Raw genomic sequence first — 27,964 nt, forward strand, 5'->3', positions numbered from 1 at the left:
CATGGTGAAGGATACGGCTGGAACAAGCAATGACATGGAGATGAAATAAAATTACAGTAATGTCAAGGTGGGGGAAGCAATACTGTATAAAGGCAACACTGCGCCACCTGTCACTCTTTAGCTGTTCAAAAAAGGAACTTGAAACATTCGCCCTTCCATATTTATCAATGCTTCTTCAACGATTGCTGAAGGCGGCCAGATGGCCATCACTGATATAATGTTAGGGTTAATGGTACACATTGCATTGGAGAGAACACCAGTCGGTCCTTATAGCCCCATGGCCAGTAGTACTGAGACACAAGTGTGGCTTCTGACACGAAACTGTGCACGATGCAAAAATCTGCACAAAAGCCAGTATTATTTTATATTTTAGCACAAACATTTTAAAAAGACAAAACTTTAATAAATTCAGCTCTTGATAAACCTTGTTTTCTCTCTAGAAAGTTAAGACCTTTAAAGGAGAATTCAGCCCTAAAGTTAAAAAAAGCTACTCTACATAGGCCCCCGCTCCCTCCTCCCCCCAGTGTTACCCAGGGCAAATGGCTCTAACGTTTTCATAACCCCTCGGTGCAGATTCAGGCATCAGAGTTCATGGGCGCCATCTTCAGCCGATTCGGCAATTTTAGAATGAGACCCAGGCAAATGCCCCTAACATTTTACTTAACCCTCTATTTCAGGAAATCGTTTCTTTTTTGGTGCGACAAATCTCCCCGAACTGCCTTCTAGAATCTAAATCGTCGTCAGGATGGCACTCGCACGCTTTGTTTTCAGAAGTCGCCCAAAGTTGCCTTACGAGGAAACTTCGGAAAGTCAAAGCGATCCAACTGATTTACATTTTAGCTAGTGGGAAGGCAGTTTGGGGAGATTAGTCGCCCGAAGAAGAAGCGATTTGTCGATGGGCGACTAATCTCCTGAAATAGCAGTGTGTGCCCTGGCCCTTAACAGTTAATGCATCGGTGACCCCCCTCACTGAGCTGCTTTAGACGGTGAAAAATGAAACTTTACACTTCAATTTTAGAATAACAGTCACAAATGGAAAATAGAAGGTAATTGGAAAAGGTCTTTATTTTTGGTGAACTATCTGAAACCAACTGAAATGAAAAAAGTGTGAAGGCCACCAACCCCTTTAAATAGAAAACACCTAGCAGTGACATTAGCGGCACTTTCAGATCAAAGATGAGTGCACGTTCTTCCCCAAATATATAAATAACCTTACATGGACTCTCCAACTTCCAAATGCAATTACTGTATTATTTACACACATATAATAAAATGCAGGTAAATAATAGGTAGTTAACAAACAAGTAACTTGCTGCAAAGGAGTAGTCAGATCAGGCCGGGTCGAGGCAGGCAGAGAATAAACGTTATCAGACAGGCAAGGGTCAAACCAGGGAGTCAATCAGAGGGTTAATCAGAGGCGGTAGTCAGTAATCAGGCAAGGGTCAGAATCCAGAAGTCAGAATAGTCAAATAGCCAGGCAGGGGTCAAAAATAGGAATCAAACAGGTTCAGAATATAGCACAAAGCTCAGAAGCACCAGGAACAAAAATCCTATCACGGGCAATGCATAAAGTAAAACTGTACCTTTAAATAGCATTTGAATTTCGCGCCACTGCGCATAAACCCAGGAAGAGGCGCGTGCGCGCACCCTAACAGACCTGCGCTACAGTGAACCTGCTCAGTGCGGCGAGCGTCCTCGCCGAGGGGGCGGCAGGCGTCCCTGCCGTCCCCCCACTAGACCACCAGGGTAAGATTTTCTCACACCGACGTTGGGAGCCTAGTTCTAGACCTAAGCACAGCCCTGTATAGGGTTATCACCTCACCCCCTTTAACTCTGAACATATATTCAATTTCAATTATTTAGAAATCCATTAATATAAACACTGCAGACTGCACTGATTTCTGTGTAGCCATGCAGTATTCATCTAAATGTAGGAAAGGGTAAGATGTAAGCCTGCACCAGCATTAGTAAATAAGGACCATTAGAACAGCAAACAGAAAGTATTATTTCTAAAAAGAGAGTCTAAGAGTCTAGAAATGTAGACTCTGTCTCTGGCATTCTGTAACTTCCTTACCAATGATTTAGAATCTAAGATGTTGGCAAGGAAAGGCTTAAACTGAAGCCTGAGAAGTGCCTGAGAAGTACTGTATGTTACTAGTTGTGTGTTGTACAAGCTCCCATGTACATCAGCTTTATAAGAGTAGAGTTTATCAGCCCCAAACCTTCCTCTCACCTTTTGGATGATGTCTCAAGTGGACAGTGCCTTTCATTAAAGGAGAACTAAACCCTAAAAATGAATGTGGCTAAAAATGCCATGTTTTATATACTGAATTTATTGCACCAGCCTAAAGTTTCAACTTCTCAATAGCAGCAATGATCCAGAACTTCAAACTTGTCACAGGGGGTCACCATCTTGGAAAGTGTCTACAACACTCACATGCTCAGTGGGCTCTTAAGAAGCGAAGCTTAGGGGTTGTCGCAAATTTTCAAGTAGAAAATGAGGTTGGCCTGTAATATAAGCTGATGCTACAGGGCTGATTATTATATTCTGATGCTAATTGCACTGGTTTCTGTGCTGCCATGTAGTAATTATCTGTATTCATTACTAATCAGCCTTATATTGTGACATATATATTCTATGTGTACTGTATATTGTGAGTGGGTCCCTAAGCTCAGTAAGTGACAGCAGCACAGAGCATGTGCAGTGAATCGGCAGAAAAGAAGATGGGGACCTACTGGGGCATCTTTGGAGACACAAAAAGATGCAATGAAATGAGAACTCGTAAGGAAATAATATGAAAGAAAAAGGAAAAAGTACGTTAGGTTGTGGCCCTTGGGCTGTGGTTTCTTTATGGCATGATGGGCTCAGTCCAATACAATTTAGAACAAAGCATCATATTCAATGCCTTTTTCTCTACAGAGCATGTTAAATTAGTACTGGTATAGGATCTGTTATCTGGAAACCTCTGAATTATGGTGTTTAAATGATTTTATAGCAGACTTCATGCATGGAAATTCAAATTACAGAAAAAGCAGAAAACCTAAGTCCCGAGCATTCTGGATAACAGGTCCCGTACTTGTATGCTGACTATTGTGCCAATTCCAGGGTATAAATAAGGAGTAGCTTTTAAATAAGACACCCACGCTGTTCAGATGAAAGGCAATGCCAACATAGTACATTCTACATTGATTCTATATCCTTCTAATCCTATAGTCACAGAACAGACTGGCAGGATCAGATGAATAAAACATCACCACAACAGGTTCTGATTATATATTATCATTTCATTGCAAAGGAAAGAAAAACGGGAGGAAAAAAGGGAGGAGACGGCAGGGGAGAAATATTATAGGATATTTTAAAATGGAGAAGGACAGAAACTGTGAGGAGAGAAAGCAAATAAAGAGAATGTAGGCAATGAAAAGAGAACTATTAGGGGCATGAAATACAAAGAACAAAATGGGGGAGCAGATAAAGAAATAATAGGGTCCCATAGTATAAACATGGAGGAGAGAGCAGACACAAGGGCAGGCAGCAGCAGGTGGGAAGTTGATATCAATGGATTCATGTGTGAAACTCCAGTGTCCCTGTTAATGAATTCTCCATTAATAATCTTTATATGCCAATCTAGCAGTGCTATGCTGCCACCCTCTGCCCATCACTGGGTAATGCCATGCTGCAGTGCTGATACCCTTTGGCCGCACACAACACCCTACACTAGGTGCTGTAATGAACTTGAAGCAGCAACAGGGAGATTTCTAGAGAAGGCAGCAATGCAAGATCAGAGCACAGACTCAGTGCTGCCACAGACAATAATCATCTAATTGTCTGATTATAAGGATGCTGGGTGTTGCAATTACACATCCATCCCTTTATTTTACAATAGGGGGTACATTATTCTCTCTATATCCACTAATGTAATCATGTAATAATCAAAAGCAACAAATCAGAAGACATTTTCATCTTTATTTAAAACAAACATCTGATTGGTTGCTTTGGGTTCTGCAGCTGTAATTACACTGCCTAAAATGACGATCTATTCTGTGCATTTAGATTAGGGATGCACCGAATAAACTATTTGGAATTCGGCAGAATCCCCGAATCCTTGGTGAAAGATTCGGCAGAATACCGAACCGAAACCTAATTTTTATATGCAAATTAGGGTCAGGAAAGGGAAAAAGTTGGAAAAACTCTTGTTTTGTGACGATATATACTTATATCGCAGTATACTGTACTACAAAATGTTCACAAGTCTATAAAGCTGCATGCATTTGTCTCTCTCTCTTCATCCTTTTCATCTTTCTGCTTGCTCCTCTGATTGCACTCCTTCTCAATATTTGCTCCTTACACACACACAGACACACACATGCACCCCTTTCTAACTTGCCTTTGTCATCTGTTAGGGTAAGGCCACACTGGGCGTTATGGGGAGATTTAGTCGCCTGGAGACTAATCGCCTCGTCTTTGCGGTGACCAATCTCCCCAAACGCCTTCCCTCGCTTTGCGCTGGCTAAAATGAAAAATCGGCGGCACTAATCACATGCGGCAATTCATTTTCCAATGTCGCGGGAAGTTTCCTCACGAGGCAATTTTGGAAAATGAATCGCTGTGTGTGATTAGCGCATTTTAGCCAGCGCAGAGTGAGGGAAGGCGTTTGGGGAAATTGGTCGCCGCAAAGATGAGCCGATTAGTCGCTGCCCAGTGTGGCCTTACCCTTACAAATTGGATGTGTCTTGTGTCTTTGAGCCGTGTGAATGGGGATGTGTGTTTACCAAGAACTGTGCATTCAGTGCCCTCAATAGATCTGCGTGTCAAGAGATTACAGAATCAGTCCTTTCTTATTCGGAGCAGAAGGGGGAAACAAAGGAATCCAAATAAACCCCTTTATTTCTTATTCTATAAGTGATTTAGTTACACATTCAATTAAAAAGATACTAGAGTAATCGGTGGATTCTTAGACAGTGTTATGTGACTTTGCCTTCAGCTTTCACAAGTAAAAGGATATTGTTGGCAATTTATTTCACCCTTGGACATTCAAAGAAAATATACATACTGTATATGTTTCTATGTATAATATATATATATATATATATATATATATATATATATATATATATATATATATATATATATATATATATATTGAAAACCTTTTCCTTTTATCTCTGATTGTAAAAATATAATTTTTTCAAATGAGGAAAAAAATGTTGGAAAAAGTAATTATTTTCCCATCTGCTCCCTCCTGCAGCCTTGTAATCGCTCCTCCCTCCCTCCCTCCAACCCCTGCACACTTAATGCTTTGCCACACTTACAAATGGGTTTTATTCTGCTGCCTGTGTGATTTATTTGTATATTTGGCTTATTATTTAGCATTAATTAGGGCAGAAGAACATTGACTCAGGATGGCCTGGTGCCATAGAGACAGGCTTACTTCACTTGAGTAGAAAAATGGCAACTTTATCAATCTATAACCTTTACTCTGGAAAGCAGAGGTTTTTTTTAGATCATTTGTCTAATTTTTTTAGCTAATTTCCAGCTCTATAGTTTCTATAAACAAATCTTAGGACAATATTTCCATTGAAGTAATTTAAAAATAAGTCCATTTTCAGTACTATCAGTTTCACATATGTTAATTTAGTATTGAAGCTAGACATAAACAAAAAATATATATTGCTGAGTATCAGGACATGTATTAGTTCTTACCCCCCCCCCTCATTATATCTGAGTTATTAATGTAAGCACTGAATAAGTAAATCTGCTGGAAAACCAGACTTTCCCTGAAGCACACTGACTTCTCACTTTCTCAATTTCATCTATTTCATCTTTTTTTTCTCGCAGTTTTAAAAATATTTTCTCACGTACTCTCTTGTTTATTAATTAATGCAAAACAAGTTTTGGACTTTTTAAGGATTTTCAATTTTTTTACATTGCGCTTTCATTTTTTTCTCTCCTTTTTAATTGTGCTACTTTTATTGTCTCCTGTGTACAACTGCACGAGAGAGCTCATTTACATTGCCTCCTGTTATAAAATAAAAACAAATCAAACGTATATGTTGAACCAGCCGTATACACAGGTGACTTGGGCAATCAGTTTCATGCTAGATCCAAATTGTACTCTGTGGTTAAACTGTGAGGGTTACGTAGAGCTCTAAGAGTGAGAAAAGACAAAGACATTCCTTCCCCAGAGCATCAGTGCCTATTAAGGTAATAGAGGTTCTCTGCCAAGGCTACCAGTAGAGAATAACTGTAAATGGGCTTTTTTTGCCAATTGATATTAATGTGGTCTTGTAATGGGGGGTGATAGAAGACGTTAACAAAATAACTATTTGCATTTGTCATTCTTTTGCTATGATTCGACATACATTAATGTTCACGTTGACATGACTCACAGTGTTGCTCACTGTTATATTTATTTTCCCTTTTTTAGATTATCAAGGAGATTATTATGGAAGTGGAAATTATGACTTTTTTCCTCATGGACCACCATCTTCCCAGACACAGTCCCCAGCAGACTCTAGCTATCTACAGAATTCTGGACCTGGTTCAACCCCTTTAGGTCCTTTAGAATCTCAGCTTTCTGGACACCACCCTTCAGAAAACCAAAGATATGTGGACATGATTTCCCATCCTGACACTCCCAGTCCTGAGCCGGGTATGACTGGCCCCCTCCATCCTATTTCTGGTGAAGTCTTCACTGGTGGTCCTAGTCCTCCCTTTTCTATGTCTAACAATAGTGGCTTTAGTGGTCCTCTGCCCCATCAGAACCTTGACATTAATGAAGCCACTGTATGGTAATAAAAGACACTTGTTGACTTGTTGAAATGATCTCTTTAGTTGACCAGAAGTCATTCTGTCTCTTTCCTTCTACTCTTCACTCAACAATTGGGTGCTTGTACGCCTGATTCCAACAGACAGGCCCAACCAACCTTGGAAATGATTCAGTTCCGTGGTACATTTTCTCCTTGCTGAGCGATGGCTGAATCAACGTAGGAGTGGGCAATCTGGGGTGATTAAAAACCAAAACCAAGAACGACACTAAACCAAAAGCCATTTGTATGACAGCAGAAGAGAAACTGCAATCTGTACAAGCTCTCCTTGTCCTGTAGCACCGGAGCCACAAGTCCAGTTATCGGAAAGAGGGAAGATAAATGGGACCAACATGGCACCAAAACCAAAACACACCTTCATGACTATTTATTATGAAGCTGCCTCCCTACCCAGCTTGAGAACCAGGAGAAAGCCTAAAACAACAAACTCTACATGGTACCACGTATAACATTTTCTGGACCAGAAACCCAAAAGGAGGCGTTTCACTAGAACAATCGAGTTCAAATATTTTGTATTTATTTCACATTGAACATGTATTTTTAAGAATGATAATAAAAAATGGTTACAGGGGTTTTGTGTCTAAGCTCAAGACAATGTTAAAATTAACAGGGAAGCATTCATTTCAGAAATGTCCTTAACGCTGCCTGCCACCCCATTAAAACCTATTTTGTATTTACACGTAAGCCATTTCTAAGTCATTGATTTAGTTACTGTCTTCTCTAAGTTTTGTTCTTTTGGAAGCATTTCACATAATGATCATACTACAAAAGATAATTTCTGTTTATTGGGTGTTTAGGTGGAACTGTTATTCTTTCCATACTGCGTGCTTTCCTATGTCTAAGAAAATACGGGACCAGCAGAAACGATTGAATTTTCTGTCTACTGAGCTTACGTCAAGTTTTTTTTGTATTGATTAAATCCTTAGCTGTCATCATCTGGTTCAGTTGATACATTACCTCAATGATAGATATAAAGCTGCAGTACTGTTGTAGGGTGCCATCTAGTGATCTCTTTCACCAGTGTAACTCTTCCTGTCAATGGCTTAATGGAATCCCAATGAACCTGATCAAAATGTGAAAATCTATAGTCTCTCTTTAACAAAAAAAAAATCAGGATAAATAAGTGGAAGAAGAGATGATAGGACAAGACACCCATTTGCTGTATTATAGTTTAAGAGGCTTTGAAGCTTCCCATTTGCTTATTTTGTATAAAGAAACATGAAAAATGAATAAAGTAAGTTTGTGTTCCTGATTATTTATTGTATATTGTATACCTGCCTTTTCATTTCATCACCCTTGCCAAAAAATAGGATTTCTAAGTGTGAGCACTTCATAATTAAACACTAAAAATGCTTGAGTCAATAAAAAGCATACTCCCTTTACATAGGGCTTTGCAGTTAGGTCTTAAAGGGGTAGTTCACCGTTAAATTTTAGTATGACGTAGAGAGTGACATTCTGAGACAATTTGCATTTGGTTATAATTTTTTATTATTTGTGGTTTTTGAGTTATTTAGCTTTTTATTCAGCAGCTCTCCAGTTTCCACACTCTCATTGCTAGGGTCCAAATTACCCTATCAACCATTCATTGCTTGAATAAGAGATTGGAATAGGAATAGTAGGTGGTCTAAATAGAAAGTTGATAATAATAACAAAATAGCAATAACAATACATTTGTAGCCTTACAGATCATTTGATTATTAGATGCGGTCACTGGAAAGAGTCAGAAGAAGAAGTATATATAGTTAATAAAATACCCCCTCTTGTAAATTATAAGGATATTATAAGTTACTGAGGAGTTTCATGACCATGTAAAAACATGAGGCCGAAGGCCTATACGGGTCATGGAACTCCGAGGTTACTTCTAATATCCTCCTATATCCTCATATTTTACAACTGGGGGTACTTTATTTATTATAATACACACATTTCAGTGAGTCATGTGACAGAAATGACATCAGAACTCACCGTTTATAACTGATATAATATACAAGATATTCATAGTTTATGTGTACTATAATACTATAAAACATAAATAATGAAGACCAATTGAAAAGTTGGTTAGAATTAGCCATTCTATAACATACTAAAACTTAACTTAAAGGCGAACCACCTCTTTCAAGGGGTTGTTCATCTTTAAATTAAATTTTGATGTGATTTAGACATTGATACTCTGAGACCATTTGCAGTTGGTTTTCATTTTTTTAATATTTTGGTCTTTCAGTTATTTAGCTTTTTGCTCAGCAGCTCTTCCATTTGGAATTTCAATAGCTGTCTGGTTGCTAGGATTGTGTTTACCTTACCAACCAGACAGTGATTTGAATAAGAGACTTGAATATGATTAGGAGAGGGACTAAATAGCAAAGTAAGGTATAAATCATCATAATACAATTGTAACTTCAAAGATCAATAGTTTTTTTTTGTCTGCTGGGGTAAGAGACCCCTATTTTAAAGCTGGAAATAAGTAGAAGAGGAAGGTAAATAATTTAAAAACTATATAAAAAAAACAGTTGGAAAGTTGTCAGGAACAGAGCATTCTATAATATACAAAATTTAACTTAAAGGTGAACCACCACTTTAACAGCATACTTATTTTTTTTCATTGACTTTAAAAAGCAGCCACCAAAAGACTGATTTGATCAAGATGAAAGGGTAACAGGATGGAGATGTGCCAGTTTCGCTCATGGATGAGCTAGTGCCCCCTGCACTTACCAGGTAACGCAAACTGACACCCACATGGACAGATAAAGAGTCATTAAAGGACCAGTAACATAAAAAAAAGATTTAAAAAAAAAAATTAGTTTCCTCATAAGGAGAAAAAACACCAAGACACATTTAACTTACAGATTCTCCGCTTGCGCTCCTCTTCAAAAACTGCACAAACTTTTGTTAAGTACAAACTATTTTTAAAAAAAAAAATATTTATGTTACTGGTCCTGGTCTTTGACTGTGTCTTGAAACTGCCTGTTAACTGGCTGCTAGTTTTAACTTTCTACTTTGCATACTGTCTATTCACTTCCAAACACTTGAGTAAACACTGTCTACACCAGCCAACACACTTTCTTCTTACACAAAGTTTGTTAGTGCATGGTCAACTTTTCCTTACCTACAGAGCTACAAGCAACTCATTTATGTTCTTCTTTGGCCATATTGAAGCATACCTCCCAAACTGTCCCTTTTTCCCTGGACAGTCCTAATTTGGACAGCTCAACCCGCAGTCCCGGATTTGTTATTGAAATGTCCCAACTTTCTATTTGATCTCCTGCACTGGACAGGCCAGAAAGATACAATGTTTCTAACTTAATAGGCACTTGGATACTTTGTAACAATTTAAGATAAGCAAAGAAGCGATTGTAACAATTTAAATAAGCAGGTCTCTCGGGGAAACTGTGACTTGCAGCTTAAAGGGAAATTCATCTTTATTAGCAAAACTGTAAAAACACATAAAAACCACAGAAATGTGTTCAAATGTCATAACCTGCCTAATTTTGTAAAATTGAAATGGTTTATTAGGTGGTGTGGCCACAAAAATGGACGTAGTCCAGGGAGCATAACTACTAATCATCCCATATTAGATCCTTCTCCCTATACAGACATTACCAACAAAAGACTCTTTCTTCTTTGAAAGCCTGACCCCTCATCACTAACACAGTAAATTTGCACCTCCCTTTCCCAAGACTAGACTGCTCATTCTATCCAAAATGTCCAAGGTATCTTGTTTGACTGGTTTCCTTACCTCAAGATTTTCATGCTTTGGCCTTACTATATTGGGTGTTTCCTAGGCAACCACCCTGCACACTGCCTGTATTCATAGGGGACTGAGCAGGTGAAAATATATGTATGATCTGATATTTTAGGGAGCATGTAAACTATTTTCCTTTTGCAAGAAAAAAATAAGTGAAAGGGAAGCTTTCCCTTTCCACTTTGCTCTTTTTCATAGATAACAGCAGAAACATGACCATTAAATTATTACATATGGTTATTTTTTTGCCCAAAAGATGGGGCAGATTTTACTAAAGGGCAAGGTGACTAACGTTAGCAAAACTAACGCCAGCGTGACGTCATTTTGTTTACTTTGCCGATTTACTAAGGTGATAGGCTGCAAAAGATCGTAAATTTTTTCTGGGGTACCCGGCTTCCCCCCTACATTTCCTAACATATGGCACATAACTATACACGGGCTCATGTGTAGGGCAATATAACAAACTTTATGTTATATTATTAAGGTTTCCCAGGGCTTGTGTAGTGTAATGTATTGGCTGCAACATATACGTCCATTGAAATGAAACTTCACTTCACTTGCTGCAGTAATGCTAGCGCTTCTTCGCCAGTGTTCGGCGCTCTGGACGCAACTTCCGATTTTAGTGAATTAGCAATGTCCTGGCGAATCTACGCCTGGCGAAGTGTTGCGCAAAGCAGTCGCTGGCGAATTATCGGAGGTTTAGTGAATTTGCCCCTTAGAGAGAAAGAATGTTGCTATTCATGCATGCAAAAGAATTATACAATATATGGCAACCTGCTAAGGGAAAGGAAGGCTGTGCCCTACCTGCTTTTGTATGCTGGTTTCATATAGTATGTCACAATATGTTCACAATTCAAACTTTCTATGCAAATATGGAGACAAGGATGTATTGCCTGAATACCAAAATAATGTACTGTACAAAAAATAATGTACTGTACCATACCTGACAATTTAGAGGGTCTGAGAAAGCTCCCATTGCATTATAATTCACTCCACTGAGACATCTCAACCTACCCTGCTTATATAAACATCACATCACAATACAGGTATAGGATTCATTATTCAGAAACCCGTTATCCAGAAAGCTCTGAATAACATAAAGGCAGTCTCCACATTTTTAAAAAATGATTTCCTTTTTCACTGTAATAATAAAACAGTAGCTTGTACTTGATCCAAACTAAGATATAATGAATCCTTATTGGAAGCAGACTATTGGGTTTATTTATTTATAATGCTTACATGGTTTTCTAGTAGGACTTAAGACATGAAGATCCAAATTTCAGAAAGACCCATTATCCGGAAAACCCCAGGTCCCGAGCATTCTGAATAACAGGCCCCACACCTGTACTTCCAGGGGTTGAGATCAAAGATTTTGCCTTAGAGCCAACAAAGTGTTTTGATAATCACTACTAATCATGGAAGGTCAGAGGCCATTAGAACTGAAAGCAGAAGGCTTACACGTTGTTCTGCCCAATAGTTATGTATGGTTGTATAAGGATAAAAGAACATCAACAATTTCCATTCATCTTTAGAGGAAGATGGCAGGCTATGACCACATTTGATGGATACAATACATTTTTCCTTCACCAACGTATGGTGAGCACATATTTACACTAGGTTGTACTACAAGGAATTCCTGTGATAGAAAGAAGATAATGGCATTGCACTACCCTCAGCTTCCTCTCTTGCTTACACAAGGGCCCACCCCGGTGATTTAAGGTTTAATTCTCCTTTAGAACAGGTACTGGTATCAATTTTTAGCATGCAGAGAGTTAAATTTCTCAGTAAACACCCATTTGAACAGGACAAACTGTCCTGGATTCAGATGATGTGCAGTTTGTGATAATCAAGAAGATGACACGGAGTGAGAAAGTTGTTTTCTAGTAGGCAATGTTACTGAAAAAAATGATTTCCAGAGAAAATGCTTCTTACGTATACTCCAGCTAGAGAGAAAGAAGAGAGGGGTGTGGAGAGGCAGAGAACAGAGTCTAAGTGGAGAGACAAATATGCAGAGAAAGGGAAGCTGTGGGAAGAGACACAGAGGCAGAGCTTTAGGTTGAGCTCTAATTAACTCTAATTAACAGGGCCTTCTTCGTCTCTTATACCAGAGGATCATGCATAGTTCTGATAGCTGTATGTCTCTGGAAAAGGGAATCTTGACTTGTCACTGACATTTTGGTGGGTTTTCAAATACTTTTTGTATGTTTTGTTTCATGTGGATCACCGTTCGCATTTGCCTGAAGTAAAAACACTATAAACTTTATACAATTATAACATCTGAAATGATATATTTCATATACTGTAGTCATGGTGCTTTCAACATACTGTGAACTGTATCCTTCAATATCAGTATGACACATATATAGGGAATAATGTACCCCCTATTGTATATTATATGAAACATGAGAAGTTCCACAGTCATATAAAGGCACAAGGCCAAAGGCAGAATGCTTTTATTCAGGTCATGGAATTTCAAGGTGACTTCTAATATCCGCACACTGATCAATTGCACACATGAAGTGCAATGATATAAAGTGAGACAGTGATTAGACAAATGGTAGTTTAGGGGACATAACAAAACAAATGGTTTCTTTTAGCAATAAATAAATCCTGCAGTGAATAGGTCCCTGTTATGAAGATTAGTTAGCATATACAGGTATGGGACCTGTTATCGAGAATGCTCGGGACCTGGGGGTTTCCGGATAATGGATTTTTCTGTAATTTGGGTCTTCATGCCTTATGTCTACTAGAAATTCATTTAAACATTAAATAAACCCAACAGGCTGGTTTTGCTTCCAATAAGGATTAATTATCTCTTAGTTGGGATCAAGTACAAGCAACTGTTTTATTATTACAGAGAAAAAGGAAATCATTTTTAAAAATGTGGATTGTTGGATAAAATGGAGTCTATGGGAGACAGCCATTCCTTAATTCGGAGCTTTCTGGATATTGGGTTTCCGGATAAGGGATCCTGTATTTTCTATATCTCCTACCTTCCTCTGGTCTTTCTATGCCCCCTGCAACACACATAAATAACCAAACATACACACATAGTTGTATATCTTATAAGCAATTGTGCACTCTCTGCACCAATACAACAGCATATTAGAAGGCACCTGAGATTTCATTAAAGGGATACTGTCATGGGAAAAAAACATTTTTTCAAAATGAATCAGTTAATAGTGCTGCTCCAGCAGAATTCTGCACTGAAATCCATTTCTCAAAAGAGCAAACAGATTTTTTTATATTCAATTTTGAGATCTGACATGGGGCTAGACATATTGTCAATTTCCCAGCTGCCCCAAGTCATGTGACTTGTGCTCTGATAAACTTCAATCACTCTTTACTGCTGTACTGCAAGTTGGAGTGATATCACCCCCACCCTCCCCCCCCAGCAGCCAAACAAAAGAACAATAGGAACTAAGGTAACTAGATAACAGCTCCCTAACACAAGATAACAGCTGCCTTGTAGATCAAAGAACAACACTCAATAGTAAAAACCCATGTCCCACTGAGACACATTCAGTTACATTGAGAAGGAAAAACAGCAGCCTGCCAGAAAGCATTTCTCTCCTAAATTGCAGGCACAAGTCACATGACCTGGGGCAGCTGGGAAATTGACAAAATGTCTAGCCCGATGTCAGATTTCAAAATTGAATATAAAAAAAATATGTTTGTTGTTTTGAGAAATGAATTTCAGTGCAGAATTCTGCTGGAGTAGCACTATTAACTGATGCGTTTTGAAAAAAACATGTTTTCCGATGACATGATCCTTTAAAGCTATAGGCACATCAGCTGTAGCTTTGTGTCTTAATATGGTCACAGAAAGCTTTATTTAATATTTGGGGGGTTACCGCACTGCTTACTCTGATTAGGTAAATTGACAAAGAATGTTCACCACCCTAAATGTTGCCAACAGTTACAAGGATCCCCATTATTCTAAAGGCTATAGGTAGATGTTCCTTTCTTCTGTGATCTGTTCAGTTCTGTTTTGCATTCAGAGGCCTTTACATTTCCCAGCCCTGTTTTACAGGGGAGCTTTCACAAAATGTTTACCTATATTGTTAATTAAAATGCATTTTTAATCATTTCTTTAACTACATAATCTATACAAGAAGAAATCCGCTCAGTAACCTGTCAATGCTATATGCTGCTTCCTGCAGACATCGATGGGAGTTTGCACATAGAAGCTGTCAGGCTTGGTTCTCTCTTCCTGCATTGTAGGCCATAGTGTTGTTCTATTGATTTTTCAATACATGTTTTATGTCCCTTCCAGTCTCTGTAGTTGGACAGGCCCTGGTCTTAGTTGCAAGAACTGCAGATAATATATTACAGCCAGAGGGAGAACTGACTTGGTATAATTAATGGGGCTTCTGGTAATAGGATTTCCCAGCCTTGAGGAACCTTTTTACATAAGATATTGGCTGGAGAGTTATGATTTATAGGGGTCTTATCCCAGTGAGCTTTTAAAGGAGGGTTTATGGAATCAGGATATTTATCAGAGATGGGACGGAGAGAGGGAGGAAAGGGCAACCAAACAGAGAGTGAAGAGGCACAGGTTTGAGCATTTACTATACAGATGATGCAGGAAAAAGGATCAGGACACATATATGGGCAAAGAAAACAGGGATGTATAAGGGTGTGTAAAATAAAGTTAATACTGAGACACAGATCAATCACAATTAAACCAAAGTTTGTACAAATTATGAGGATGCTGTAAAACTCAGGTGTTCTGGCTCCTCCCTGTGGCTCAACAGAGCATTTCACCAAGCAAAGCCAGCAAATTTCCTCTATGCTTAGAAACTTTTCTTTTCTAGTTGTCTAACTTATTTATTTATGTTTGTTAACCCCAAAATATACGGTATGTCAACCTCGAAATCCTATGTATTTCTGAGAGAGAGAAGGTGTGGAAAAATGGGGCCTCAGGCTCCCAGCCCCAAAGCACTACCCCGATTTTATCTTTATCCATCTCTGGCAGAGTTGGTTTTCTAATGTTAATACAAAGACAGAAAGGGAATAATTTGATTTTATTGGAGTTTTCAATTCATATTCAGCTGGGATTTGAAGTGTTTTAGCTGAGAAATGCTGATCGAACTGCCTCCACACACTACCATCACAATGGGGTCAAGGGGTGTCTTCAAGATTCCCTCCTGCTGCAGGCGTTGGATATGTCCTGAATAGACAGCAGCAAGGGCAGCTCCACATGCAGGCTCCACAAAAATTAACTCATCATCTGGGAAAAAGGATTGAACATGAAGTAAGGGGATGTAAATCAGAACCTGGTAGATGTAAGACATTAGGAATGAGGGGGACACAATGAAGGAAATAATAAAGCCTTTACCAGAGGGGTATTGGGAAGTTACAGCAATATTGTTAATTGGGAATGAAGCAATTTGTTGTAGATTCAGGTAGAAAATGATGTAACCAAATGGCTGCTGATAAAATATCAAATGCTGTATAGCCATAGGTCTACATTTAAAAAGGTAAATACTATGTTGAAAGTAGGGGTGCACCGAATCCGGGATTCAGACAGGATTAGGCCTTTTTTTTAGCAGGATTCGTCTTAATCCTTCTGCCCGGCCGAACCGAATCTGAATCCTAATTTGCATATGCAAATTAAGGGCAGAGAGGGACATCGCCTGACTTTTTGCCACAGAATAAGGAAGTAAAAAATGTTTTCTCGTTCCCACCTCTAATTTGCATATGCAAATTAGTATTTGGTTTGGAATTCGGGCCGAATCTTTCGCGATGGATTCAGGTGTTTGGCCGAATCCAAAATAGCGGATTCGGTGCATCCCTATTCTTATATTCTACAGAGCTCTTTTTCACAAAATGATGCTGTATGACTTAATGAAAAATGGGACCTAAAAAGAAAATGTAAGAATACAAAAGAAAAAAGAGTGAAGAATGCTTTTCGAAACCCCATAGAAAAAGAGCATCTGCCCTTTATACACACCCAAAAACATTTCCACAGCCCGTATGGCTTCTCTGTCATCAACAGTAATGGAAATAACGTTGTGCTCCCTTGTACACTCAAAGGCTCTGTCACATACTGTCTTGGCACCGAGACACTTGGCAACACTAAAAGAGACAGACACACACATTTACACACTGACAGGTCATTGTATTACAGATATCAGTAAGAAAAGACTTGTCATTCTAGGCCAGGGCCTATTCTTATGATGTGTTACTGTAAGTAAGCTGTTGTTCTCCGTGGGTGGCACAGTGCTGGGATAATCGTGTAAAAAAGGTATTGTAATATATATGTATATATACATAATATGTACAGAACTCTCTAATGTGTAAATAGATGACAAAAGGAGAAAATGTTTGCATGGCATGAATCGTACCTGGTAATATCTGGAAGGCTGATGGGTTTTCCTGCTTCAAGAGCTGCATTCAAACAGTGGGCCCCTTTAGTCTCCATTGCAATTATGGGAATATCAGACCAGCCCACCTTCTTCAGCCCTTCAGCTAGCCCAGCCAGGAGCCCACCACCCCCTACAGAAACAACCAGTGCCCCTGGCTTCTGAGAACCCAAAGAGGCCTTTAGTTCACACACAAGGCTGGAGTGGCCTTCCCTGAAAAAAAAATTTCACAAGTCAAGGTGACTGTAATTTTTAAGAATAAGCCATCAACTATGGCAGCAGTAAGAGATAACAATTGGTTTCAAATATTCAGAGACGCTGGTTATAGTTTCCAAGCTTAAACCTCTTGCCTGGCAACAAGGGTTTACTGCTATTAGTAACAATAAGTACAGTATATTATAAGAAATACAATTCACATAAATTTAAAGTATAATTACAATACATCATATCTGCTCATTAGAGAGACATGTAGGGCATCAAACAAATCTTTACCCTGTTTTTCTGTGACATCATTCAGCCCAGTTACAGGCTGGAGAGCCATCAGCTTGACTTTGGAGCCAAATGTACAGGGTTTCCCCACAGAGCTTAAAGAGGAAAATCCCTTCTGCAGCAGCCAGAGAGAATCAGATCTGTGGAGAGTGACACGGCTGCTGGACAGGGTGAGGACAGGTCTTGCCCGTGTACCTGCCATGTGGGAGCAGCTACTACTTTCAAAAGGAAAGGTACCTTGGAGCAGGTAGCGCTAACTGGGGACATAAGAGCTCTTGGGGAAGGGACATTGATCTGACCGGAGTGATTTTGCATTTATCCATCCGATGTGGGACTGTGGCATTGAGAGACTGTGTCAGGTGTTGATAGTCCACACAGGTTCCGCAGAGTTAAAGCTATATTGTGTGATTTGCGTTTACAGTTACTAAATACAGTTTAGATAAAGTCTATATTGTTTTATTGCAAGCTGTGAGTGTTTTATTTTTCCTATTGGAAATCCCCCCCCCCAGGCCGGGCACTTCTCCCCCTGCGCATGCACTCAAATGTGAGCATATGCATGCAAACAAGCGCGGACTGGCACACATTTGTGTGCTTTGCAGTTGGAGTGCAGAACTCCCTCAGCCAGAATGGGGTAGGCAACATACGTCTGCTAGGCAGATACGTGCCTAGCACCCCCAAGCTTTAAGCCCTAAGCATGTGACTCTTCTGCCTACCCCTAGTTCCAGCCCTGAGTTGAGTTAGACTTTAGTTTGTATATAAATGTGTAGTAAAAATATTCATTCCATTATGTGTGTAGTAACATTTAAATCAGTATTTTTCAGTAAGTGTAAGACCAGGCTCATTTTGGAGGCTTGCAAAATTTGAAAGATAAAAATGGACTGCTTGGGCAGCATCTAGTTGTCCATAGGGCAGTCTAATGTGAATTTCTTCTCTCTTCTACAATAAAATTTCTCACATCCTATAGGTAACAAAACATGCTCATTTTTACTCCGACACAGTAACCCATAGTAACCAATAAGTTAAATGCTAAACCAGTAAATGCTACCTGCTGATTGGTTGCTACAGGCAATTAGACCTGTAGCAAACGTTGCACCTTCTGTTAAATTACCCGAAAAAGACTTTCTAAACAAATAATAGTACTGCAGTTTTGGTTACAGCTTTTCTGTACATATGAAATACAAGGATATGTCTATATGCAATCTATAATTGTTATTATGGTAAGAAAGCTTCAAATGGCTGAGGCCTTGATAATGCTTGTAGAAAGCATGAAAAGACTTGATGAAACTAAAGGTTGATAGGGACTGATTTAAAAAAAGGTGAACGCAGTACTTATTCCTTACTCCTTTCATTCTTGCATGGCACCAATTCTAATAGGACATATGGGAGAAGTAGCTGCCATAACTATTCATTTGTTGAGCCAGTTTCTGCAGTTCCCAAGATACCGTATGAGTGCACAAAGAAAAATACTATGATTTTCTGCTCACCAGACGAGAGGATGGTTAAATGGAGAGATATACACACTGCCAGGAGTTTCAGTCAGCTGGTGAGCATGTGCATCAGCATCATCCCAGACCTGCAGTTGGCAGAGGGGGAGAGAGTTAATGATGAACACCTTGTAGTAGAGGAAGGTCTGGAAATCCTCATATAACCCTTTCAGTAGGCATGTTGTTCCAGGCACCATGCCCTGCAACTCCTTCTATCATGTCTGTGAAAACTGCACCTGCTTGGACTCATCTGGCTGCTATAATATTAGTATCGTGTGTATCCTGTGCCCTGATGTGGAGTAGCTAGATAGGATATAAAATATCTCCTGTTAGTGGAGTGGTGGACATACCGGTACATAAAAAGCATGGATTTTTAAACATTTTTTAGACATCCGGTCAATTGATATTGATCCAGATACTGATGGGGGAAGCCTGTCGGAGAGACCCATACTTAAGGGGTTATTTACTAAGCTCCAGTAAGGCTTTTTGGGGCAAAGCTCACATTTTTCAGGGTTTTATTTAAAACTCGAATTTTAAGGGATTTATTAAAGCCCGATGCTGCAAAAATTCAGAATCTAAAAATCCGTCATCTCAGACCTGCTTAGGTTGCATATAAGTCAATGGGAAAGGTCACTATCATATTTGGAAGTTTCTGTGGTCTCTGCTAGAATTAGCCCGAAATTGGACTATTTGTGGGTTTTTGGGCAAAAATCCAAAAAATTCTGTCTTTTCTGGAAAAAGCCGGAAAAAACGTGCGTTTTGGGAAAAACTCCGGAAAAATCATATAATTCGGATTTTCACTCAATTTTATCGAGTTTTCCTACGATCTGATTAAATCGATCTTTTTTTAATAATAAATAAGGCCAAATCATGGATTCTAGTTTGGTGAAACTTTTTGGATTTAAAAATTGAAATTAAATAACCCCCTAAGTCTGTCAGCAGCTTATATATCTGCCTGTGTACTGGAAGCTATAAGCAGGTTATACAGTATATAGACAGAAATGGTTTAGCTTGATGGACTTGTGTCTTTTTTTAACCTAACTTACTATGTTACATTTGTTGAATCCATTTACAGTACCGTATATACTCGCGTATAAGCCGAGTTTTTCAGCACCCAAAATGTGCTGAAAAACTCTACCTCGGCTTATACGCGGGTCAGGCTGCAAAAGGAAAGGCTGCGCTTAGGAGCTCCTGCGTGCTCTCACTCACCCCCATCCTGGCAAAAGTCTTCCTCTCTGACTGCTTCAGTGCGTCATCAGGAAGCGCCTCCCGGCTTTACACTGACCCGCAGTAGAACCCTGGCACATGCGCAGCTTTTCTTTTCTGCTGTCTGAATCAACTGGTGCTCGGCTCCGCTCCTCCCTTGTCACATTCCTGCAGCCCGATCAGATTACTCGGGCTGTGACACGGAGAAAGCAGCACGAAGAGAACGGGAGACTTGAAAAGCAGGAAGGGAGGGGGAGGGAGATCGAGCAGACTCGTGCAGCACAAGAGAGAGAGAGAGAGAGGGAGGACTTGAGCAGCACAGCACGAATTCCCTGGGATTGTTTCTCTGCCTGGCTGCATGCTGTGTGTGTGGTGGGATTTCATTTGGAGCTGGGACAGACTGTGGAGGTGAGTGTGTGCAGAGTAGAACTTGCTGCAACTTTACTGTCACTTTTGGTCTGGCCACACAACTATGTTCAACCTTAGTCTCTCCAGCCCTCCTTCAGCTTCAGCCCCCCCACTGTGCTCAGTTCACTGGCTTCTAGTTCACTGGCTTCTAGTTCACTGGCTTCTAGTTCACTGGCTTGTAGTTCGCTGGCACACAGTCGGGATCAGGAGTGTGAAATGCATTTCTCCCCCTAGGCTTATACAAGAGTCAATAAGTTTTCCCATTTTTGTAGGTAAAATTAGGTACCTCGGCTTATACACGGGTCGGCTTATACACGAGTATATACGGTATATATCCAGGGAAAGACTGGACTGCCTTTTTGGTACTGTATTTCACCAATTTTACAGCTGGTTTAAGCTGGTTTATGATTTTCCGTCCTATAGATCAGTATTATTGATGAAATATGGATTGTGCCTCTTTTACTCCAATACTGTAATCAGTCATATATTTGGCTAATGATAATATTCAAGTAGTGTGTGGGAATGTGATAGGGACCTTAGTTTGTTTGTTTTATCAGGGCAACAAATTAATTTTTTTTGTTAAGATTTTAAAAACACACATCTGTTTACAATAATTTACTCTGTAACTAGAGCTTTGAGTGCGAGGGAGTTAGCTCCATGTGCATTCCAGCATATAAGAAAATTGGACAAAAGCTTCTCAAACACAACATGAAATGGTCAGGCAATCCTGCTAACTTCAACCTAACGACAGAAATAGCAATTTAAGAGGTTTTGTTTGGGCAGAACCCATACATAGCTGATATACTAGTAGTTAGATGTACTGTATCTTGATATTGGGATTGAGGTTCTCACCTCAGTACAAGGCAGGATAGCAGACACCATGTACCCCTCTGTAGTTGCTTCAAGGCTGAAGGTTTTTTATGGAAAATGCCACCAGGGCCCAGAGTACTGAAAACAGGTGAAGATCACAGGCACATTTGGGTTAAATGGTTACCCATAAGCTGACATAGTAGAAGGCAGATGTCTCTTGGTATTGGGACTGCACTTGTTTGAGACACAAAGCACTAAGCTGCTCCTATCAACTAAGTATTATCTCCACGAATCATTTCACCTTAATTGCAGGCTCTTTGAGGTCTGTTTTCATACATTTTATGAGTCACTTTATACGCTAATGTTTTGCTAAATGACATGTATAAAATTCACCAAACTGTTTATATTCTAGGTTTTGATAAAATGTTTTATTTAATGTCTGTAATTACACTTGACACAATAAATGTTTTGTTGTAGGCTATATTTTAATCTGCGCATTAATCTGTTAATAGCTGAATTCCCTAGCTACTGTGACAACAAGGCATTTTTGTAATTAGTATAACTAAAACTTACCCAACAAAGAAATCTTTTTTGAGCTGGATGGTCTGCAAAGTGCAAAAGACAAGGGCAAAACACCCTGTTTTATCTGTACTTTCAACCTTATGCTGTTTTCTGTAGGAACCAATAGCAAAATGGACAAGTTACAGAGCGGGGATTGCACCTGCAATTTATTCAAGCTCAAGTGTTCTGTGTACGGGTGCTAATAGGCCCTGGCATTTCAAGTATACAGAGGGCCAAATAGCCCCCCCCCCCACCACCCTCACGAAATAGTGAATGTCTATTGCCTCTTACAGCAGCCCCTCTGGCACTGCCAGAACCCACAGATTAAGTAATTTTGCACCATTTAGTACTTCAGTGCTTGTAGCTATAGTAAATAAACCCTATATAATTAAAATATGCATTGGTCATTATCTTGGCTCACTAATCTAGAGCCCATTGTCCCTCATCAGTTTCATGCCCTGGTTCCCTAATATTTATAATATTAGAGCCTTCCACATGGAAAATGAGCTGAAGTACTAATAGACATTGGCTACAACTGCTGTTAGGTTTTATATCCATACATTCCCTATCACAGCAAAACCAACTGAAAAATGAGACACTGGGTATGGGCTGGGCCCCCTTCAGATGCAGATTTTGCACAACATTCCCCCATCTCACCTCTGATAGCAGCCCTGGTAATATAAAATTATATTTGGGTTGTTTGATTATTTCATATAGGATGAAGGATCCGCACACACTATATTATTCTGCAGTTGGGGAAGTGTCCCTTTCTTTATTTTATAACACCACCAGTATCACTGGTGGTGTTATAAAATAAAGAAAGGGGCACTTCCCCAACTACAGAATAATAGAGTGTGTGCGGATCCTTGAACAAGAATTGCTGTTGTTGTGGGACCTGCCCGGGTCTGCGGATGACCAGCACCACCATTGCAGTGAGTTGATATACAGGAGTTGCGGTGGATTGTTAACATATAGGATGAAAAGACAGTTCTCCAGTAAATCCACTCAAATATATACCCATGCCCAGTTCACTTGTACAGGTCTTGGAAAATGTTGTAAAGAAATGTGTTATCACCATTTTAGAAATCTTACCTTAATTCTGACCACACTCAGTAAGAGTTAGTTAAGGATATGGCTTATTATTCAGTGGGACAGTTAGATATAAGTACAATATGACTCCACAAACAGAGACCCAATTGCACTAACCCAATGGATAGGTTCAAGGGCTGATCTGAAGGGTTACTTAGTAGAAGTGCATTGAGCACCTACTTGTGATGTAATAACTCACCGATCAACCCATTACCAAGCCCCACTAGTAGCAAAGCTTCTGGAAAATATACATGTATGGATGAACCATATTTAACATAGTGGAGAATGTGTGGTTGTCATCCAGGAGTCGTACCTGTACTGTGGCCATGGTACCAGTGGGGGCCATTGGTAAACCATAAGCCCACCTTTCAAAGCATAAGAATAATATACTGCAGACTATTACGCAGGGGTATATAAGTGGGTGCAGGGGGAGGGATTTACAAACTGCTGTTGTTTGGGAGTGCACAGTAAAGGAATACAAAGGATAATCAAACAAAGTTTTCAACAAAGTCTGAGGCCTCTTTTACACTTCTAGAGAGACTACATGAATGCATAAATGGATAGTGTTGAGGGGTTTTTACCTTTCCAATTATCACAACATCAGCTCCCAGATCCTGCAGCTTCTGTACAATATCTGCTCCAGTACTTTGTGGAACAACAATGGTTGCTGGGAGGTTCAGTCCCCTACAAGCATAAGCTGCTGCAAGCCCAGCATTACCCCCTGTGTGTGAGAGACAGAGGATGTATAAGGCAGAGATAGCAAAAGCACCAACAGAAGAAAGCACGATAGATACTGTAAGTGAATATAGATACAAAAGAAAAACTATTACTATTGTATAAAAAAAGATAAAAGATCAACAGACACCCAAATAGAGTAGCTTAATCAATACCTGAGGAACAGACAAACCTCGTGCAGCCTTTCTTCGCAAGCTACAAAACAGAGAAAATAAATATTTAGTTTGTCACTGCTTTCAATGCTTTCTCTGCTCCCTATCCAATGCTTAGCCATTGTTTCTGCTCTCACAGGTGAGTACCTCAGCTATGTTTTCTATATCATGTGTTGCCCTTGCTTCTGTACAACCAGTTGATCAGGACACCAGCAGCTAAAGAGGAAGATCCACCCCTTTCCGCACACTATATTGAAGTGTGGTAGGAAGTGGTCATTACACCTCTTGGCCAATAAATAAGGATATGTAAATTACACTAGATACATGTGCTTTTGCCCAGCAACTAGGGAAAAGGAGGAAGGGTAGGGAATTAAAGCCATAGGGGCAGATTAACCCTATGGGTCCCTACACTTATCTCCTTATTCAATTCCAGCCTTAGTTGAAATAAAATTTAGAAAAAGGAAAATGCAAATTAAGCACAAATAATTGTCTGTATAATATTTGTTAACTGCTGCATAACGGGTATTAGTCAGTAATGTAACTAGAGGGGGACGGGCCCTGGCGCAGAACGTGCAGCCGGGCCCCCCGCCCCCCTCCGTACACCCGGAAATCCATAGAAGACAGTGGAGCGCGAGCAGCCAGGGGGCCCTGAGGGGGTGTGGGCCCTGGCCCAATCACACCCCCTGCTCCCCCGGTAGTTAAGACACTGGTATTAGTGGTTTTTAATCTGACTGCAAGCAGGATGAAGTATGCTGTTCCACACACAGTCTGTGCACTGACACTATTTTTAGAAAGTCCAGAAATTCCTTCTGATAAACATTTTTGTTTTCTGTGTCAATGAACCAACCTTTATGCAGCACCGTCAGCCATGCACAATTCTATCTGGTTTATTCAATAGGTCCCTTCCTAAACCTCTATTCCTTTAGGAAATATCTAACCCAACCTTTATATATATAACATCATGTCAGTGTGTCAAACGGCTTTAGCTATCACAATATCCATCCAAGCCAACACAGCAGACGACTAGGGAAAACCGATGCATTTCCCTGTTCCAGACTGGTTCATACTGCAATGGGTGGAACTGAGGTACAAGACTAAACAAGACAGTATATAAAATGACATAATGCCATAGGCAACAGATCATTGAAAAATCTCTTATTCAGCAATACAATGCATATTTGGAATAAGATATAAAACTTCTCTTCACAAAGTCTCTGAACCATTAGGCCAAACTAATAGTACTCAATGTGCCTTAAGGAGAATAGAAGTAACAAAGATTACTAAATATATACATTGATTGTAGTGATCGAATTAACTTTCAAGCCTGTCATTCAAACTTCTACATAGTTACCAGGGTATAATTACTCCTCCAGCGCAACTGACAAACCATCTAAGTTAAGTTTCTACCAGAATTTATATAAATCACCGTTGGTAAACCATATCTGTTGCATAGTCATGTGAAGTTGGCTTGCAAGGTAAATATAAGGAAAATTCAATGCATATATTTTAACAACAGTGATTTATATTCATCATAGGAATGCAACATTGCTTTGTCAGTCGCTACCAGTACCCAAAAGCTATTAAACCCAAATTTGCAGCTCTAGTTTTCCTTGTTCTGCTTGGCTAGTAAATTCCTTCCAAATTATCTGTAGAGTTGCAGAATGAAGTACATTCCCCATTTTTTTGTATGTATTTATGTCTTTGTGTATGTTAAATACAGTGGGGCAGGTTTACTAAAGGGCAAAGTGGCTAACGCTAGTGATATTTCACCAGAAATTCCATCCACAGGGACATCATCAATTTACTAACAGGTGTAGGTGACAATTCACTGGCGAATGGGACTGCTGCCAGTGCTCATTCGCACTCTATCGCCAGGCGACTTTTCGACTTCACCACCTCAGACAAGGCAACTATTAAAATACAGCTACATCTTCCTCAATCTTATGTCAGTGACATCATATCCTGTGTACCGGAAATGCATTAAAGTTGTAAAAATGCAGGTGACTTTTCCTTATTTTATTGCCTGCAAAAGTCCTAACTATTAAACTTTTTTGGGTTAACATTTTTCCCCAGACATTTACATAGTTACATAGTTAAATTGGGTTGAAAAAAGACAAAGTCCATCAAGTGCAACCCCTCCAAATGCCCAGCATCCATACACACACCCCTCCCTACTTTTAAATAAATTCTATATACCCATACCTATACTAACTATAGAGTTTAGTATCACAATAGCCTTTGATATTATGTCTGTCCAAAAAATCATCCAAGACATTCCTAAAGGCATTAACAGAATCAGCCATCACAACATCACCCGGCAGTGCATTCCACAACCTCACTGTCCTGACTGTGAAGAACCCCCTACGTTGCTTCAAATGAAAGTTCTTTTCTTCTAGTCTAAAGGGGTGGCCTCTGGTACGGTGATCCACTTTATGCTATTTGTCTATAATGTCCTCTAATGTACTTGTAAAGTGTAATCATGTTCCCTCGCAAGCACCTTTTTTCCAGAGAAAACAACCCCAACCTTGACAGTCTACCCTCATAATTTAAGTCTTCCATCCCTCTAACCAGTTTAGTTACACGTCTCTGCACTCTCTCCAGCTCATTTATATCCCTCTTAAGGACTGGAGTCCAAAACTGCACTGCATACTCCAGATGAGGCCTCACCAGGGACCTATAAAGAGGCATAATTATGTTTTCATCCCTTGAGTTAATGCCCTTTTTTATGCAAGACAGAACTTTATTTGCTTTAGTAGCCACAGAATGACACTGCCCAGAATTAGACAACTTGTTATCTACAAAAACCCCTAGATCCTTCTCATTTAAGGAAACTCCCAACACACTGCCATTTAGTGTATAACTTGCATTTATATTGTTTTTGCCAAAGTGCATAACCTTACATTTATCTACATTGAACCTCATTTTCCAGTTTGCTGCCCAGTTTGAAGGGCATGGAACATTAATTTTAGGGTGGCCTCGTGTGTAGGCCATTATAAGATCTCTCTTGTCTTTATTCAGGTTCCTTGGACATTTGTAATAAAAAGTGGCCACTTCAAGCATTTGCACCATCTCTAATAAAGACTTCCATATGACTTTAATGTACCCACCCTTTTCAAATTGACCTAAGCATAAGATAACAAACAAAGTTTCGCTAGGCAAAAACGATCACTAGCATAATTACGCTTTGAAATCATACTGCTGAAGTACGCTAGCAAAAAGACGCCAGCATTTGGATCCAGGATGCTACTTCGCATTTTAGTGAATTAGAGTAGTGGTAACAAATGTTTGCCTTGCAAAGGTGCACGAAGTGTGTGAAGCTGGCGACAATTCTCCCTTCAGTGAATCTGCCCCAGTGTCTCTTCCTGCCAGGGCCGGAACTAGGGGTAGGCAGAGTAGGCACGTGCCTAGGGCGCAAAGCTGGTGGGGCGCCAGGCACGTCGCCTACCCCATGTCCAGTCCCGTCTCTCCTCGACGATTTTTTTTCCCGCAAATGTGCTTCTGCACATGCACGCACACCGTTTCGCACATGCACACTTGAGAGCATTTTGGTGCATGTGCAATCAAGAGGGCACTCAGCCAGCGCCGTGGCTGGCCAGGTTGCCTAGGGCACCTGGCCGGGTTGGCCCGTCTCTGCTTCCTGCATATAAACTGTGCAGTGTGTTTACACGTTCATCTTCCCTGCAGTGTGTATCCGTGTGTATGCTACAAGCTATGCGTAACTTTATATAAGCTAATTGCAATCATGTATATGCTCTCTGCAAAGTAGATTCAGTGCAACTCATCCTTGGTATGTTTAAATATCTCATAGGAAAGAGCTGCAACAACAGGAATGCACTTTTCAACATGTATTTAAAGCTGTATGCATAACTGAGATTTTGTGCCATTTTACATGATGTGGCAGCTGTTCATATTTCTGGCCACTCACCTTCTGACAATAGTGTCCAATCCCACGTATCTTGAAAGACCCTGCAGGCTGAACATTTTCCAGTTTCATGAGAACTTCAGTCCCAGCCAATTTGGATAAAGCACGACTCTCTTTCAGAGGAGTGACAATATGAAAAAGGAGCTTGCTCTGCAAAATCCATCTCTTAAAGAAGC

General features: G+C 39.8%; 1 protein-coding gene and 1 long non-coding RNA gene across 2 annotated transcripts; one reads left to right on the forward strand and one right to left on the reverse strand.

The window, feature by feature from the left end:
- Window positions 1–5,149: 5,149 nt before the first annotated feature.
- On the forward strand, window positions 5,150–8,089 carry LOC121399386. Its single transcript, XR_005964990.1, has 2 exons — window positions 5,150–6,202; window positions 6,426–8,089. It is a non-coding gene; the product is annotated as an uncharacterized LOC121399386 (long non-coding RNA).
- A 7,483-nt stretch (window positions 8,090–15,572) lies between these two features.
- Window positions 15,573–27,963, reverse strand: LOC121399391 (serine dehydratase-like). The gene is given in 8 exon segments (XM_041579974.1): window positions 15,573–15,797; window positions 16,521–16,645; window positions 16,915–17,145; window positions 18,906–18,994; window positions 23,561–23,700; window positions 23,870–23,909; window positions 27,792–27,926; window positions 27,928–27,963. Coding segments are annotated over 8 exon segments (978 nt in total). The 5' UTR covers window positions 27,952–27,963; the 3' UTR covers window positions 15,573–15,603.
- Window position 27,964: the final 1 nt, after the last annotated feature.

Source organism: Xenopus laevis, chromosome 1S, assembly GCF_017654675.1.
Source record: "Xenopus laevis strain J_2021 chromosome 1S, Xenopus_laevis_v10.1, whole genome shotgun sequence".
Taxonomy (NCBI): domain Eukaryota; kingdom Metazoa; phylum Chordata; class Amphibia; order Anura; family Pipidae; genus Xenopus; species Xenopus laevis.